Below are 16,873 nucleotides of genomic sequence, written 5' to 3' on the forward strand. Positions count from 1 at the left end.
TGTTAAAATGTTAAATGTTTGTGAGTGGTATTATTTCCTCATTATTCATCACTTGATATTAATTAAAAGTCATCGCCATTTATAGAATTACAGTACTATATACAGAAAGGCTGCATTTTTCTATAATTTGTATTTTCTAAAAAAAGTTTCTACAATGCACATGATATAGTATAATTACACTTACATATTACTAAGTGTAATTAAACTACAATTTAAAAGTTTATATATCATTTATATCTTGGGTCACATAAACAGCAGAGAATTTTGGATTTTATTGGGCTGGCCATAAAGTTCGTTCGGGTTTTTCCATCACATCTTAGGGAAAAACCCAAACGAACTTTTTGGCCAACCCAATATAACAAGGAGTTTATGTGTGTGTGCATATGCACACATAAATTAATATGTTAATATGTCTACATTATTAATTTTGTAAATTAACAATCGACATTACTGTGTTAATAAATTCGTTCGATCTCTTAATCTATCACATTAATTCTAGGAATTTGCTATTGCAAATAACAATATTATAAAGTACATATACAAACATAGCATATTATTTTTTGTTTACTTGTCCTATGGATAAGAGCACTCATTTTATAAAGAAGTTTACAACTGGAATTAAAATGGCAATATAATACAAACTTTTTAAAATTTTTATTGGATAGTTGATTTACAATGTTGTGTTAGTTTCAGGTGTACAGCAAAGTGAATCAGTTATACATACATCCACTCTTTTTTAGATTCTTTTCCCATATAAGTTATTACAGAGTACTGAGTAGAGTTCCCTGTGCTGTACAGTAGGTCCTTATTAGTTATCTATTTTATATACAGTAGTGTGTACATGTCAGTGACATAAGATTAACTTCTAATTAAAGAGCACTAGTCATAACACATCCCTGTCAGAAGATACCAAATGATTTGTTGGAAGATAGGAATAAAGGATAGCTTGCTTCTCTTTTTCTAGGCCAACATGGAAGGGATTTTCTTCCACACACATTTGGAAAATGTGAGGAAAGTGGAGTTTTAATAATAACATTTTTAGGACTGGAAACTTAAAGGGATTGCAGATGGTTAATTTAGGTGTGAGGAGGAGATTGACATTACTTCTCTAGACCCACCTTGCCTCTTAATTTAAATTGACACGTCCCTTTTAAAAAATGTAACAGACACAGAAAAGAAACTTACGGTTACCAAAGGGGATAGTGAGGGTGGGACAGATAAATTAAGAGTTTGGGAGTAACATATATACACCACTATATATAAAATAGATAAGCAACAAGGATCTACTCTATAGCACAGGGAACTCAACTCAAAATCTTGTAATAGCCTATAATGGAAAAGAATCTGAAAAAGAATACATATATATATATATATATATATATATATATATATATATATATATACACACACACACATATATATGTGTATATATATGTATTTGACTGAATCACTTTGTTGTACACCTGAGACTAACACGCTGTAAATTAACTATACTTCAATAAAAAAAAGTGTAACAGAGTAATACATTTTAACTGTGAAATAATCCTAAATACACAAATATTAATAAAATTCCTGCCCACCTTTCCCAGGTGATTCATGGTAACCATGTTTTATATTCCCTCCTCATCCAAACATACATAATCACACAATGGGCTTACATTTTATGTGTCATTCTGCAGCTTCTCACTAACAATCATGGATGTGTCTTCAGGTTAAGAAATATAAGTTCTACTTATTCTTTTTATCAGCTGCATAATTTTGCATGGTATTCAATGTTTATTCAATTCAACATTTTCTCTACTGATTCGTTAAAGGGCAGTACTTCTTGGATAAGGAATCATCAGGAAAAGTGGTTAAGCATTTTGCTACTTCAAAAACAGACTGTACTGACCATCCTTATGCAATATCAGTTTTTATTGGGCTTTCCTATCTATAAGTAGAGCCTCAAACCTGGTACCTCTGGGGCAAAGGACATGTTTGCCCACTTTAAATTTTAGAAAGCATTAAGAGATTACTTTCAAAATGTTACATTGTCATTTGCCTTTCAGCAAGGTAGGAAAGTGTTTCTTGTCCTAAATCTGTACCATCACCTGATGTAATCAAACGTAATAAAACTTTTGCTTAGCTGTCCAGATGTGTATTGATGACTTATTTTTTTAAAAACAATTTTCTGTTCATAACCTTCCCAATTTTCTATGGTGGTGTTGTTTCTTTCTTATCAGTTTTTGGAGTTGTTGATATTAAGGACGTTCATCTTTGTCTGCTATATAAACTGAAATATTTTTTCCCTAGTCAATAGTTAGATTTTTAACTCTAGTGGAATTAGTTCTATAGGCACTTTAATTTTTATATGGTCACATGTGTCCATCTTTATAACTTTTTTCTTTACCTTGTACATATAAAGCCTTAGAAGAGTTAATAACTAGTCTTCATATCTAGAAACACACTATGTTTTTCTATTTATTTGGCCCATATTATTTAATAAAATTTTCCCCATAAAGATATGTTATTGTTTGATTTTGAAATTTATTTCTATTCATTTAATATTCCAGTCACTAATGAAAATGATTTTTTTTTACCTTTTTTATTTTTTATTTTACCATTTCTACCTAGTTATTTCCAGTGGAAAGAAAAGCTACTGATTTATTTATATTGATTTTTCTCAACTTGCCTTACTAAATTCTTCTATTAATTCTAAAATTTTTAAAATCTCTTGGGCTTTCTAAACATATATATATTTCATGTGCCAATGAAGATACGATGTTTTTCAAGATTTATTTTGGAGTTAATTGTATTAATTCATTAGCTATAATGGTATAGCCAAACAGTAATATATACTAAGTAATGTGGTGGTAATAACAGGAGTCCATAATATGCTCCTTATTTTCAATGAAAGTTTCTCAGTATTCATATATAATGGTTGCAGTGAGCTTAGGGTAATAATTTCTACCATGTTTAAGGACTTTCTTTCTCTTTTATTTTACTTAGAGGGCATTAGCCTTTAATTCATTGAAGCAATGAAATATATCACAGGAGTCCTTGGTTTGTATATTCCTAGGATAAACCCTAGATGCTTATGCTGATTTTATTGGATAATATTTTATTTATAATTTTTGCAGCTACTGTCATAAATACAATTGGTCTGTAATTTTACTTATACTATAATTATAAGGTTTGGGTTAAGCCTATGGTAGCCTGATCAAACTTATTATGGAGTTTCCCATCTTTTGTACAATCTGTAATTTCTTAAATAAGATAAGAGTTATCTCATCTTTGAAAGTAGATAAAAATCCAGCAGGAAAACCACATGGGCCCAATCTTTTTTGTAACGGTAGATCAAAGCTTTCCACTGTTCTTCTGATCAGCTTTCTTACCTAGTCCATCAACTTGGTAGTTTGTACTTTGCCAGGAAAGCATTAATTTCCTCTAGATTTTCAAGACCTGTGTTTAGAGTACATTTTTTTTTTTTTTCAGAAAGAACTGGTTCAGCAGAGGGCATGAGGTATCTTACAAATTTGCTACCCCTTTCAATCAATTTCTTGGCTGACATTTCTCAGACCTGAAAGTAATGTGATTTTGAACTCCAATCCCACGCGGGCAGGCTTGTGCTGATACATTTTCACAAAGCGTACTCTTTCCCTACTCTTTCGGACTCAAGGTCAAGACTGAAGGTTTCCCCACTGTTTCCTTCTGAGGGATGGACATTTTCCTTCTCTCACTGAGATACAGACCTCATGTGTCCTGATGTTACATGGGGCTGTCTCTGTTTTGACTCTTCACCTTGAACAACCCCTCCGTCTGTCCAGGATACAGCTCTTAAAATGGCAAGTTCTAGGTGACAAGCATATGCAAATACCCTCAGGACAGCCACTGGCCTTAGAGCCCATTAGCTGTTCTTCATTCACATCAACGCAATTTTTGGCCTTGAGAATATTCCTTAATTTTTTTTTGCATGGTCTGCTAAGTATTTAAACTGTTTTAATATTTTAGATGTCACTTTTAGTTTTTTCATAGATGATTTTCAGCCCCTTTCTGGGGCCACTTTGTATGCGTCTCCTAGAATCAAGATACTATTTGATTTTGTGTTTAAACATAATCATAGTTTCTATGATTTTTTAAAAATCTGCCTTTTAAAAAAGGCAGACCTTCTCTGTCCCAACCTTTAATCAGCCATTTCTCCTTTAAAGGCATATTTTCTATGATTTTTGGTAGAAAAATTCAACCCTCTCACATACAGCGTGCCAAAGTTATACCTGGTCTTATGTTTCTAGTTTATTGTATGTCATTGATATTCATCTTTTAACCTTTTCTTGTCTTTTCTGGCTCGGTCAAATTGTGGTTAATGTCTTTTCTCCCCCTTGTTTATTTGGACTCTGCTTTTCTAATCTCCCAGTTTAATTCCCAACTGTCCTACATCATCCTATACTTTTTTTTTTTTTTTTTTTTTTTTTTTTTTGTGGTACGCGGGCCTCTCACTGCTGTGGCCTCTCCCGTTGCAGAGCACAGGCTCCGGACGCGCAGGCTCAGCGGCCATGGCTCACGGGCCCAGCCGCTCCACGACATGTGGGATCTTCCCGGACTGGGGCACAAACCCGTGCCCCCTGCATCGGCAGGCGGACTCTCAACCACTGCGCCACCAGGGAAGCCCCAACCTATACTTCTTTATTATTGCATCCAAATTGAATAACTGTAAACTCCTCTCCCGCACAAATGTACTTGCTCACTCTTTCCTCACACCCCTGCCAACCTACAGACTTCATAGTATCCTTCTCTCACCCACACTCCCAGTGATATCACCCCTCTTCCTAAATTCTGCTTTTTCTGAGATCAACCATCAATTTTTTCTTTTTTTTTGGCCGTGCTGCACAGCATACAGGATCTTAGTTCAATGACCAGGGATTGAACCCATGCCCCCTGCAGTGGAAGCGCAGAGTCTTAACCATTGGACCGCCAGGGAAGTCCCAATTCTAGCTTTTTGAATTGTAATTATTTCTTTTTTTTCAAGGACCCTTACTTGACATTTCAATTACCATCTTCCATTTAGATTCAATACCCACTACTTTTATTTCCTTTTCATCTTATCTACCTAGTCCTGTGGACTGTGAAGAATTTATCTTAGGCTTAGCATACTTTGGGGTAGTTTCCTCAAATAAACATCAAGGGTTGTATACTGTCTCAATCCTTTTCTATCAAAAGTGCATTTTTTTTTTTTTTTTTCCCAGAACGCGGGCCTCTCACTGCTGTGGCCTCTCCCGTTGTGGAGCACAGTTTCCAGACACACAGGCTCAGCGGCCATGGCTCACGGGCCCAGCCGCTCCGCGGCATGTGGGATCTTCCCGGACGGGGGCACAAACCCGCGTCCCCTGAATCGGCAGGCGGACTCTCAACCACTGTGCCACCAGGGAAGCCCCTAAAGTGCATTTTTAACACTGAATATTTTGGCTGCATACTGTCTTGAGTTGCAGTTCTTTTCTCTCAGTGGTCAATATATATGTTGGTTCACTGCCTTTACTTTCCAATATTGAGGATGAGTCATCCAAAGCACAATATATTTATCTTGATTTTGCAGGTTATTTAAGCCCATTCGGAGGTTTAAAAAAGTTTTTTCTTTATGCTTGCAACCAAGGAAGGTCACCAGGATATGCCTAGGAATGTACCTTTTTTAAATTTATCCTCTCTGAGACTTAGTGAGCTCTTTCAATCTATAGATTTATGCTTTACCTCAGTTTAGGAAAATTTTCTCATCTCATTTATTATTCTTCTTCTTCCTGTTCCCTTTGTCCTTCAGGGGCTCCTATTGTTCACATCTGAGTGGCTAGTCTCTTGCTTTTCCCTCATGTTTTCTACCGTTTTTTAATTTTTTCCACTTGCTCTCCTATGTTTATAATTAGCTCTCATCAACGACCATGCCCTTTTCAGCTCACTTTTTGAAAATGTTAGTCAAAGTTCAGGAGGTTTGTTTTTTGCCCTAATTATCTAGCTTTGAGACACTGGGGGAAAAAACCCTACTCTCTCTCCCGTCAGTTCTACTCTACTGGGAAACTCCTATACTAGATGTTCATCTTGGATTTCCCAGTTCCATCCTCAGTTTCTGAATCCCTTTGTGTAAGAATATGTTTCTTTGCTTGCTCATGGCTATATGCTTTTTGTTTGTTTGTTTGTCTTTAACGGCCTCTTGAGTCAGACAGAGAAAGACAAATATACAATACCGCTTATACGTGGAATCCAAAAAAAGGCTACAAACGAACTTATCTATAAAACAGAAACACAGTTACAGATGTAGAAAATAAACTTATGGTTACCAGGGGGTAAGGGGGTTAGAGGGATAAACTGGAAGATTGGGATTGACACATACACAGTACTATATATAAAATAGGTAACTAATAGGGACCTACTGTATAGCACAGGGAACTCTACTCAATACTCTGTAATGGCCTATGTGGGAAAAGAATCTAAAAAAGAGTGGATATACGTATATGCATAACTGATTCACTTTGCTGTACACCTGAAACTAACACAACATTGTAAATCAACTATACCCCAATAAAATTTTTTTAAAAAAATGCTCTCTTGAGCAGTGGTAAACAAGGGATGGTATGAGGCAACATGTTTTTTTTTGTGGTAAAAGACCTAAAACCCCGCAGCCGCTTTGCTGGGCAGCAGGAGGAAGCTGCTTCGTGTCAGGATTCTTCCCAGGCTGGTGGAATCCATTCCCAACTTCCCTCCTGGGAGAAATTCAGCTTCTGGGGAGATTCCCTTCCTGGATCACTGAGATCAACAGGATTCTGTTAGACCTCCCAGGGCCACAAGCAACCAGTGGGCAGATGCAACTCCTTTGCAGGGTCAGCCTGAGGCGACCAGAGGTCCCAGATCCCTTCAAGTCATAACAAGAGGCAATTTTTCTCTAACCCTGGCTTCTCACTCCAGGGCCCGCAGCACGATGAGGAAGTCCAGCACCGGTCCCCTCCCCCAGGCATCTTGGCAGAGTTCAGGAAAAGCTGAAACTCAGATGCGTCCATCCTGAAGGTTCCCCTGCAGCCCAGCCTGGCTGCTGTATCAGCAGAGGGAGCATTGGCCACTGCCCACGTCTCCACTTCTCCCTCACCTATATTTTTAGACTTTCACTCCAAAGGAAGGAATGTAATCCATATCAAAGTAGGCTTTTTTTTTTAAAGCAGGGAACTACCAATAAATGCCTGAAATATATCCAAATAGATTGTCTAATTACATATAAATACAATTAATCACTTTACTAACTTTGCATTTGTTATCAAAAGAAAGATGGAATGACCTGTTTAAATGATCATAATTTATAATAAAATAGGCAGCTGGATCCATCTGCATTATTATTTGCCTGGTGGGAAAACTTATATGCTTTTCAAAGACACTAAAAGGCACTAAAAATGATTTAGCAATTAGGTGATTTAGCTATTAGGTGATTATGTATAATACCCATATTCCCACTGATTTTCCTACTAGAATTCCTGATTCCAATTCTCCTGGGAGCAAATACCTTTTTTCTAACATAGTTTGTTAATGGTTAACAAGCTAATGTTCCCATTCTCTGAAAATCAGTATCAATCCCAAAGTGCTGACATTTCATGGAAAAATATTATGCATATGTCTAACTTACTTGTAATTATGGGTTATTCTGGCATAGGGGAGAACTATGTCAGGAATTACGAAAGGGATTTAGGAAAATTAAGTTGTCAGTTATTTTAGTGTAGGTTAGAGGGTTTAGCATAGGATTCCAATTCAGCAGAAGATAACAGTTGGGAGAATCAGGGTAGAAGCAGTGAGGTTTTTTTAGTAAAACCTCTTTTCAATGGGTGGCTCCAGCCTGCCTCAAGGAACTCAACCTTGACAGTTGCTGGACAGGGTGGAACTTGCAACGGTCATGCTGTTGGCTGTATAAAAAGGAGGCTAGCGGGCTGTCTGCAGAACCCAGTTACCTGGAAGGGCTCCCCAGAAGCATCACCTAAGAATGTGTCCAATCTAGAGGTTATCTGCAAATCCTTTTTTTTTTAAAAATTTTTATTGGACTATAGTTGATTTACATTGTTGTGTTAGTTTCTGCTGTATGGCAAAGTGAATCTGCTATACATATACATATATCCACTCTTTTTTCGATTCTTTCCCATATAGGTCATTACAGAGTATTGAGTAGAGTTCCCTGTGCTATATGGTAGGTCCTTATTAGTTACCTATTTTATATATAGTACTGTGTATATGTCAATCCCAATCTTCCAATTTATCCCTCCCCCCCTTCCCCCTTGGCAACCATAAGTTTGTTTTCTATATCTGTGACTCTATTTCTGTTTTGTAAATAAGTTCATTTGTACCGTTTTTTTAGATTCCACATATAAGTGATGTCATATGATATTTGTCTTTCTCTGTCTGACTTATTTCACTCAGTATGACAATCTCTAGGTCCTCTGCAAATCCTTAGCAGTCAGCAGTGCAGCCTCGTCATTCCTAGCCTGGGAGCATCCATGACCTTGGCCCCTAACTCTTCAGTCCCCACGTCGAAAAGGTCACGGGGGACCTTTCCTCTGTCTCGAACCCTCAGAGTACATTACACCATCGGTGGGTGCTTCAAGTTGAAACTTGTCTTTTTAAGAGGGAAGGCAAGATTTGTAAGAGGATAATAAACTTTTCATAAATATTTTTGTCACATTATTTGAAAAAAATTGAAAACAATACATGAAAAAACCAAAATATTTCTTTCTTCTTACAATTTTCCTAAGTCAGTGTTTTGCAATCTTTTTTTTTTTTTTTAACCACCTCCCTGGCTGAGGAGTCTTTTTAGATATTTAGTTTCTAATCACTACACCATATGAAATTTTATTAGCACAGTTATGTTATAAATATAAACATATCAATCCCTTCTTTATATATGGCAAGAATAAGATTTTTTTGCCTCCCCAAGAATAATTTTTATCCCCTTAGAGGTGTTTTCACCTTCCTGTTGAGAATTCATGCTGTACAGATAAATCAGGTTTGATGTCACGACAGCAGAGTTTAACTAATATTTTCAGGAATGCAGGTTGTATGAGTTCTTTAAACACCACATTTTATTATTTATTTTCCAAATTTTCATCTTATAATAATACATATGTCATTTAATATCTACTATAACAAGCCCTCTTGTCCTCAAGGAAATTAACAATAAGGGAATGCAGATTTAATTAAAATTAAATAAATTAAATTAAATTAATAAATTTAAAGGAGTTACTGTCCTAAGAAACATTATTATATCTGTTCTTAGGATGACAGCACATAACTTGTGAAAAGATTTTTTTTTTTTTAGAATGAAATTTGCAAGAAATCAGTTTAAAATGCTTGTTTTCCAAAAGAACTTGTAATTGGATTTGTGAGGCTAGCAGGTAAGACAACAAGAGATTGCCAAATTTCTGAAGCTCAGGAGAAAAATAACTGAACAGAAAATGACATGCTTAATATAAATGGGACAATGGAAATTGTTCTGCACTTTTAATTCAATGAATAATGTATGAACATTTAGAGGTGACAAATTATAAATGAGCTGATTGTACTATGCAGGTCTGAGAAGATAAAATAGTAGAGATACTGCCCATATGTGCAAAGATATTTGAAATATATTATCCAGGATTTGTGTTGCAGACTCTATTTCATAATTTCAGAGAAACATAATGGCAATTCATGAGAAAATGAATGCATATTTATCACAGAAGAAGATAACAGGACAAATGCAATTCAGGCAACACTATTCTCCTAAATAAAATGCAGGTTAAATAACACCCAAATAAATGATGACCTGCATCATTCCAGAGGTGTCTGTAAATCACCTACTCTTAGTCTATAGTGTAACTTCAATATTCTAGACAGTTAAAGGGCAAACTTTGGAGATGGATTATTGAATAATCGAGGATGTCATTACTGTGTTATTTTTTCACCCAGCAAGATACTGCCCAAATCCTATAGAAACACATGAAAAAGCTACAGCCAAAAGATACTTATTTAATTAAAGTTACCCAGAAAATGAAATTAAACTTAATGACAATATGAAAGACTGCTGGTAGAGCAGGATGAGTTACTTTCATAATTCAGTCATTTCTTGTGATTGAGATGAAATACGGTTGTCAGATTTTGTTGGAACTAAAATAAACGGCTCTTTCACTTAATTTCATTTTAACAAATATCATAAAGCCAAATGTCTTCAGAGGAACACAGAAATCACTTTGCTAGAAAAGATAACTTCCTGTAGGACGGCAAAATGATTCTATGCTTATGAAAGCCCTTCTGCTTCAAAACACAGAACAATCATAGAAAAAGAGGAAACCAAAGAGACACCCTGGAGTTCTAAATGAGGTAAACCTCTGTCTCGACCAGAAATGCAACAGGGATATGCTGTTATAACTTCATTGTTCTCCTCTCTCTCCCACCAATTTATGAGTTTCTTAAAAGAGGAATTTAGTTAAAATTGTGAATCTTCTGTGCATAAGGCTGTGCTGATAAACTTCTGTTAAACATACAATCTAGTGGATATACAGATATATTTATATTTTTTATATAATAATAGGAGAGTATTGTTTAAGTTTTACTCTTTATTAAGAAAATGAGACTATACATTGTAAAATATAATTATGTTCATTATAACATGTGATTTTATGTATACTAATGACAATGACTTATCTTAGATCAAAATGAAAAATGAAACTCTTACAAAAGAAAGTAACTCTTTACCTCTTTATGTTTATGTAGAGCCTAGAAAACAAAGAAAAGTTTTCCCTGTTTCTCAACTAATTCTAAATTTATGTTAGTTAATCCAAAGTAACTAAACAAGTCCCCAGCTTCACAGTAGAAGCTAAGCAGGTTAATTTATGCTTAAAGGATGTTGTTTAGACTGCACGTTGACTCCTATTGGGTAGAGTGGTTTATTTTGGATTTTCAAAATAATTTATTCTGGAGTATGTGGGAACTCAAGAAATTACTTCTCTGAAAGCTCATGGCCTCTTGTGATCTATTTTAAAGGTAAACTTTTCAAAATATTACATAATGCTATTACTTTAAACACTATGTTATTATAGTCCATAAACTTGAATTGCTGTTATTATAGCCATTTTGAGGATTAAATGAGATAATGAATCCCTTTAAAGCACTTGGCAACATAATGGAGCCTCTAAAAAAATGGTAGCTATTATGTTGTTAGTCTTACTATATTTGAATTTAACCCATGGGGATGTTAGTTGGCATGCTCTGTGTTTCTACAGCTTAAACCAAGATCAAGCTTAATGCTTATTTTCATAAATAAAATTTCACTGGGACACAACCCTTCTGAGGCCACATTCACTTTTTGCACAAGAGCAGTAGAACTGAGTAGTTGAAACAGAGGGCACATGGCCTGAAAAGCCTGAAATGTTTACTATCTGGCTCCTCAAGAAAAAGTCTGTTGACTCCTGGCTTAAGCCCAAACCATTTTTACCAATTTTTTTAAAAGAGAGTATTTTATAAAAAATTAAGTGTGATTAAAATGACTTATCCACACTCATTTAAAACATACCATGTGCAAGTTTCTGATACAAAGAAAAGAGATAATGTGATTTGAATAAAGACCAAACATGCTTTGGGAAACTCAGACACCCCAAATTGATAAATAGATGTGGAAAAAATTCTGAATATAGTTCAAGAATAAAGTGATGTCTATACATTTTTTAAGTGAACTAAATCTCTACTACGTTGTTTATGAAAATCAAATTTACTTTCAGTGGTTTGGGAAGTGGGCAACAATTAATAGAAACACATGTGCCAGATTTTACTATACAATTCTCTCTTTCTGATCTTTTTTTTTTTTTTGTGGTACGCGGGCCTCTCACTGTTGTGGCCTCTCCCGTTGCGGAGCACAGGCTCCGGACGCGCAGGCTCAATGGCCATGGCTCACGGGCCCAGCCGCTCCGCGGCATGTGGAATCTTCCCAGACCGGGGCACGAACCCGTGTCCCCTGCATCGGCAGGCGGACTCTCAACCACTGCGCCACCAGGGAAGCCCTCTGATCTTTTTTAATAATCTTTTTTTAAAAGTTTTTTTTTGTGTGTGGACCATTTTTAAAGTCTTTATTGAATTTCTTACAATATTGCTTTTGTTTTATGTTTTGGTTTTTTTGCTATAAGGCATATGGGACCTTAGCTCCCTGACCAGGGATCAAACCTGCACCCCCAACATTGGAAGGTGAAGTCTTAACCACTGGACAGCCAGGGAAGTCCCTCTTTCTGATTTTTTAAATTAAAAAATAGTACTATATACAAAAAAGAACAATGACAAGGATTTTTCAACTACCACTGGACGCTACCTATACACTTAAATAGTATCAGTGAACTCTATGATATTAAAATATTTGAAATTTTGTTGGAATTTCTTCCAGCGTGATCATAAATCAGCGAACACACATAAACACACTAGGAAAGAGATCAATTTTGTTTATGAAAAAATTAGGTAAAATTTACTGGAGGATTCTGTTCTGTTCTTCGGTTCCCAGAATGGCTTATGTATTTACTGTATAGGATTGATTTAGTATGACTGAGTATGCACACTGGGCTACAAAGGAAATGTTAATGGAATCTCTAAATATCCAGGGCTCCCTCAGAAGCAAATATAATTTGCTCCTTCCAGTGAGACAGGCATAAGGTCAATCACGTGTAGCCATTTCTGTTTTTATTCTAGGCATTTCTGTCATCAGCCTTTTTGCCTCTGGTTCTAATACTATTGTGTGATTCTTCCACCTCGCCTCTCTTCCCACCTCATTTCACCCAGAGCCTTTAACTAACCTTTGGGTTTCTCGGTCCCTGTTAAACAATTTCTTCTTCACTCTCGATCTCTGAGCACAGGGTCTGCTTCTTCCATCCTTGTCTCTACGGGTCCTGTCCCAAATGCATGACTCCCCCCATTGCCCTGTCCAGAAAAGGATACTCATGCTCCGAGGCCCCGTGTGGCCCATGGAGGACAATGTGTGGATGAGGCAGAGATGCCCCACCCATTACTGCTCCACACCCCTTTGAGATGTACTCCGACAGGTGAAAACCCCCTCTCCCACACTCTCCCTGTGCCCTCGAGAGAGGGCCCTCTATTGATCTCTATTCATTTCTCTGTCAGTCACTCCATGTGCCACTTGCACTCCTTTCCAGAAGAACTGGCCTCACGCTCAATGACGTGCGTCACTGTGAAGATTTAGCCAACACCATACCCCGATAGTTCCCTGCCATCTTTGCCTTGACTCCATCATTACGTTTGAGCCACCCACATCCATGAAACACCCCAGATTTTGTATTTAGTGACCCAGAATTATTCTGAAATATAAATCCTGCACCCCGCTCTCTGATCACAGCCTTACCTTCTAGCTCTCTTACCCCATCCCTTTAGCTATACCTGTTCTTTGACCATTGGAGACCCTTGATCCTTCATTTTTACTCTTTCATTCTCCTCTTATTTTCCCTCTTTTCATATCCAACCTAGACCACAGGGTCCTCATCTCAACTCCTTTGCCAACGACCCATGTTCCCTGATCCCTTGTCCCTCAGCTCCACTAGACTGAAAAAGCTCTAGAGTTGGATCAGTCTGAATGTTGCCTTTCTCCCCTTTAGGAAAGGCCGAAAAAAGTCACAGGCCTGTCTCAATTGGCATCACTATAAATTTGTAGTCTCAATCTTCAGTGCTGCATTCGATGTATCAGTCATTAGCTTTTTTTGCATTCTCCACATTACCCTTGTCCGATCTCTCTTCTCCACAAGCTTCCCACTTTACCGTCTCATCATCAGGCTGGATGGAGACCTTGCTTCCTACTTCACAGGACAGACAGAAATTACTTGATGGGAATTCCTTAAAGTCCCATCCCTGTGTTAGAAATTCACCTGCAAGGATGACTCTTGGTCCATGTTTCCCTCTGCTTTCAATGACAAGCCATGCTTTCTGTGCTGGATTTGCAGCAAAATTATACCCATTTTTCAGGTGCTGGGCTGGACATAATTTCTTCATGAGCCCCTGTCATTTGTTCTCCACAGCATAAAAAGTTGTTATTGTTCACTGTCTATATTTTTGCTAAACTGTAAACTCCATATACGACACAGCTATCAGGCAGTGTCACATCACAGAGACTCTACTACAGTGAAAGTCTAATACTAATGATATTTTCTTACAGGAAACAAACCTCCACAAGAGGGGAATTCGTAAGTGACTCCTTAAAAGGTTCTTGACACCCACACAGATGTTTATATTCAATAGCTGTATACTATCAATTCTTTTTCTGAAAAGTTGATGTGTTGGTGAATTGACTTTTTATTAACCAAATCCATTTTTAAATGCACTGGGAGAAGTCTGCATATATAAGAAACTCAACTATAAGGCAAACTGATTTTGTATATGAAAAGTGGTTTTGTAATAAAAATAATCACATTGCTGGCTTCCCTGGTGGCGCAGTGGTTGAGAATCTGCCTGCCAATGCAGGGGACACGGGTTCGAGCCCTGGTCTGGGAAGATCCCACATGCCACGGAGCAACTAGGCCCATGAGCCACAACTACTGAGCCTGCGCGTCTGGAGCCTGTGCTCCACAACAAGAGAGGCTGCGATAGTGAGAGGCCCGCGCACCACGATAAAGAGTGGCCCCCACTTGCCGCAACTAGAGAAAACCCTTGCACAGAAACGAAGACTCAACACAGCCAAAAATAAATAAATATTTAAAAAAAAATCACATTGTGATGTTTCTGCTTTTTAAGTTGTCTTTTTCATATATTGGATTTCTTGAAGTGTAGCACAGCTGGATATGCATTCCTCAATTATATGATGAATGGGTTTCGAAAGACCTGTCTGTCAATTTTTACATAAATACATAACCACTGAATTCTAAGATATATTTTAGAAATAATTTTTTACAATGAATAAAAGTAGTGGTCTCTGGAAATCATTAAAAAATATTTAAGAATCAAATATTAACAAAGTTACCCCAGCAATAAGAAGTCTATTACAAAACTCTGGTATGGGATGCGGGGTGCTGGATGATGCTAATTTAATCACGAAACCTACCTGTTCCTGACTGGACATCTTTAGTGCAGGTTGCAACACCTCAGATTTTTAGAACAGAAATCTTTCAGTTTCTCTCCAGCCCCCTCCTTGGTACTGCTGAGCTGACTTGCTCATTTATAATATTCTGAATCTGTGCTTGCTTACACTTAGGAGGAAACAGACTAACACAACATGACAAAGGAGAGAAAATGAGAGGTTGATAGGAAAACAGCAAGATGGCCAGAGTAACACCCAGGGCAAGGTTACCGTGGCAATGTGACACACGGTGAGAAAGATCACTCAGGCCCAGGGTGACAGGAAACAAATCAGGCAACACGGTGACCAAGGGAAACACCTCCGAAGCAGACAATGAATCAGCTTTGGTCAAAGTCAAGTAATTACCAAACTGCAATGAATTTTCACATTTAAAAACGGTGCTCTGACTAGCCGAGGTTTTCGTCTACCTTGAAAAGTGACCTGCACCCCGTGAGCTGCTTACCTCCGCAAGATAGAACTCGTCGTAATTCCTTCTGAAGGTTTCTCCTTTGTGATAGTTGCTGGCAGCCACTATCACGTCCACAGTCACCATGCTGAGGATGAACATGTGGAAGACGGATGACCGCATCATTTGCTGAGGAGGCAAAACAGATGAACTCTTAACAAAGAAACAAACCCACGATTCGACAGAACTAGGTGCTTAGGCCTGGGTCTGCAACATCTTTGTGATATGCTGCTGTGCAGAACAGTCTTTTTTTTTTAAATTTATTTTATTGAAGTATAATTGATTTACAATGTTGTGTTAATTTCTGCTGTACAGCAAACTGATTCAGTTATACATACATATATTGACACATTCCTTTTCAGATTCTTTTCCATTATGGCTTATCATAGGATATTGAATATAGTTCCCTGTGCTCTACAGTAGGGCCTGTTGTTTATCCATTCTATATAATAGCTTGCATCTCCTAATCCTGAACTACCAACCCCTCCCTCCCCCACCCCCCTGCCCCTTGGCAACCACATGTCCAGAACAGTCCTTCTAAGATAACTTGATGAATTTCACTAAATAGTGTGAGCAAAGGAATCATTTTTCTGCAGGCAGCTAAAAAATAACTGGGGAGAGTTTCAGAGACTTTTGGTTAAAAGCCGAAAATACATTTCATTGAACTTGTAATATAGCCTATATCTTAATTTTCACTGATTAGTTAGGAAGCTTTTATCCTTACTACTGACTCTATGCAGAAATTATTTTTGGAAAGCTGATACCACATAACAAGTATTGCTTTATTCTGTCAAGAGAAAGAGCTACTGCTGAGGAAAGCATTTTAGAGATAATCATAAAACCAGAAAAGTGGGAGAAACCTAAGATCTATTTATTTTAAAATGTATTGCCTCTGTAAATTATTTATTTCTTTAAATTACTATTTTTAATAATTTACTCTCTGTGTTTTAAACCACTTTATTGAGGTATGGTTGACATTAAAAAAAGTGGTACCTATTGAATGTATACAACTCAATGGGCTTGGGGGTAAAAATACACCCATGAAAGCATCACCATCATCAAGGCCATATACATAGCCGTCACCTCCCAAAGCTTCCTTTCAACTCCATTATTATTATTATTAGTGGTAAGAACACAACATAAGAGCTATCCTCTTAGCAAATTTTAAATATACAATAGAGTATTGCTAACTACAGGCCCTTATGCTGTATAGTAGATCTTCAGAATTTATTTATCTTATATATTGGAACTTTGTACCCTTTGCATAAATATGTTATTGAAAATTATACTACAACTAACAATAGCTAATGTCTATATTTATAATTGTTATGTGCCTGGAG

At 37.0% G+C, this 16,873-nt stretch overlaps 1 protein-coding gene across 1 annotated transcript in view; it reads right to left on the minus strand.

The window, feature by feature from the left end:
- The window catches only part of NALCN (sodium leak channel, non-selective), a 261,887-nt gene that overhangs the window by 148,406 nt on the left and 96,608 nt on the right, over positions 1–16,873 (minus strand). Inside the window, exon 11 of the mRNA XM_082602462.1 lies at positions 15,531–15,662. Coding sequence (XP_082458588.1) covers positions 15,531–15,662 — 132 coding nt within the window. The remainder of the gene's footprint in view (positions 1–15,530; positions 15,663–16,873) is intronic.

This window comes from Mesoplodon mirus, assembly GCF_964341445.2.
Source record: "Mesoplodon mirus genome assembly, chromosome: 17".
Lineage (NCBI taxonomy): Eukaryota > Metazoa > Chordata > Mammalia > Artiodactyla > Ziphiidae > Mesoplodon > Mesoplodon mirus.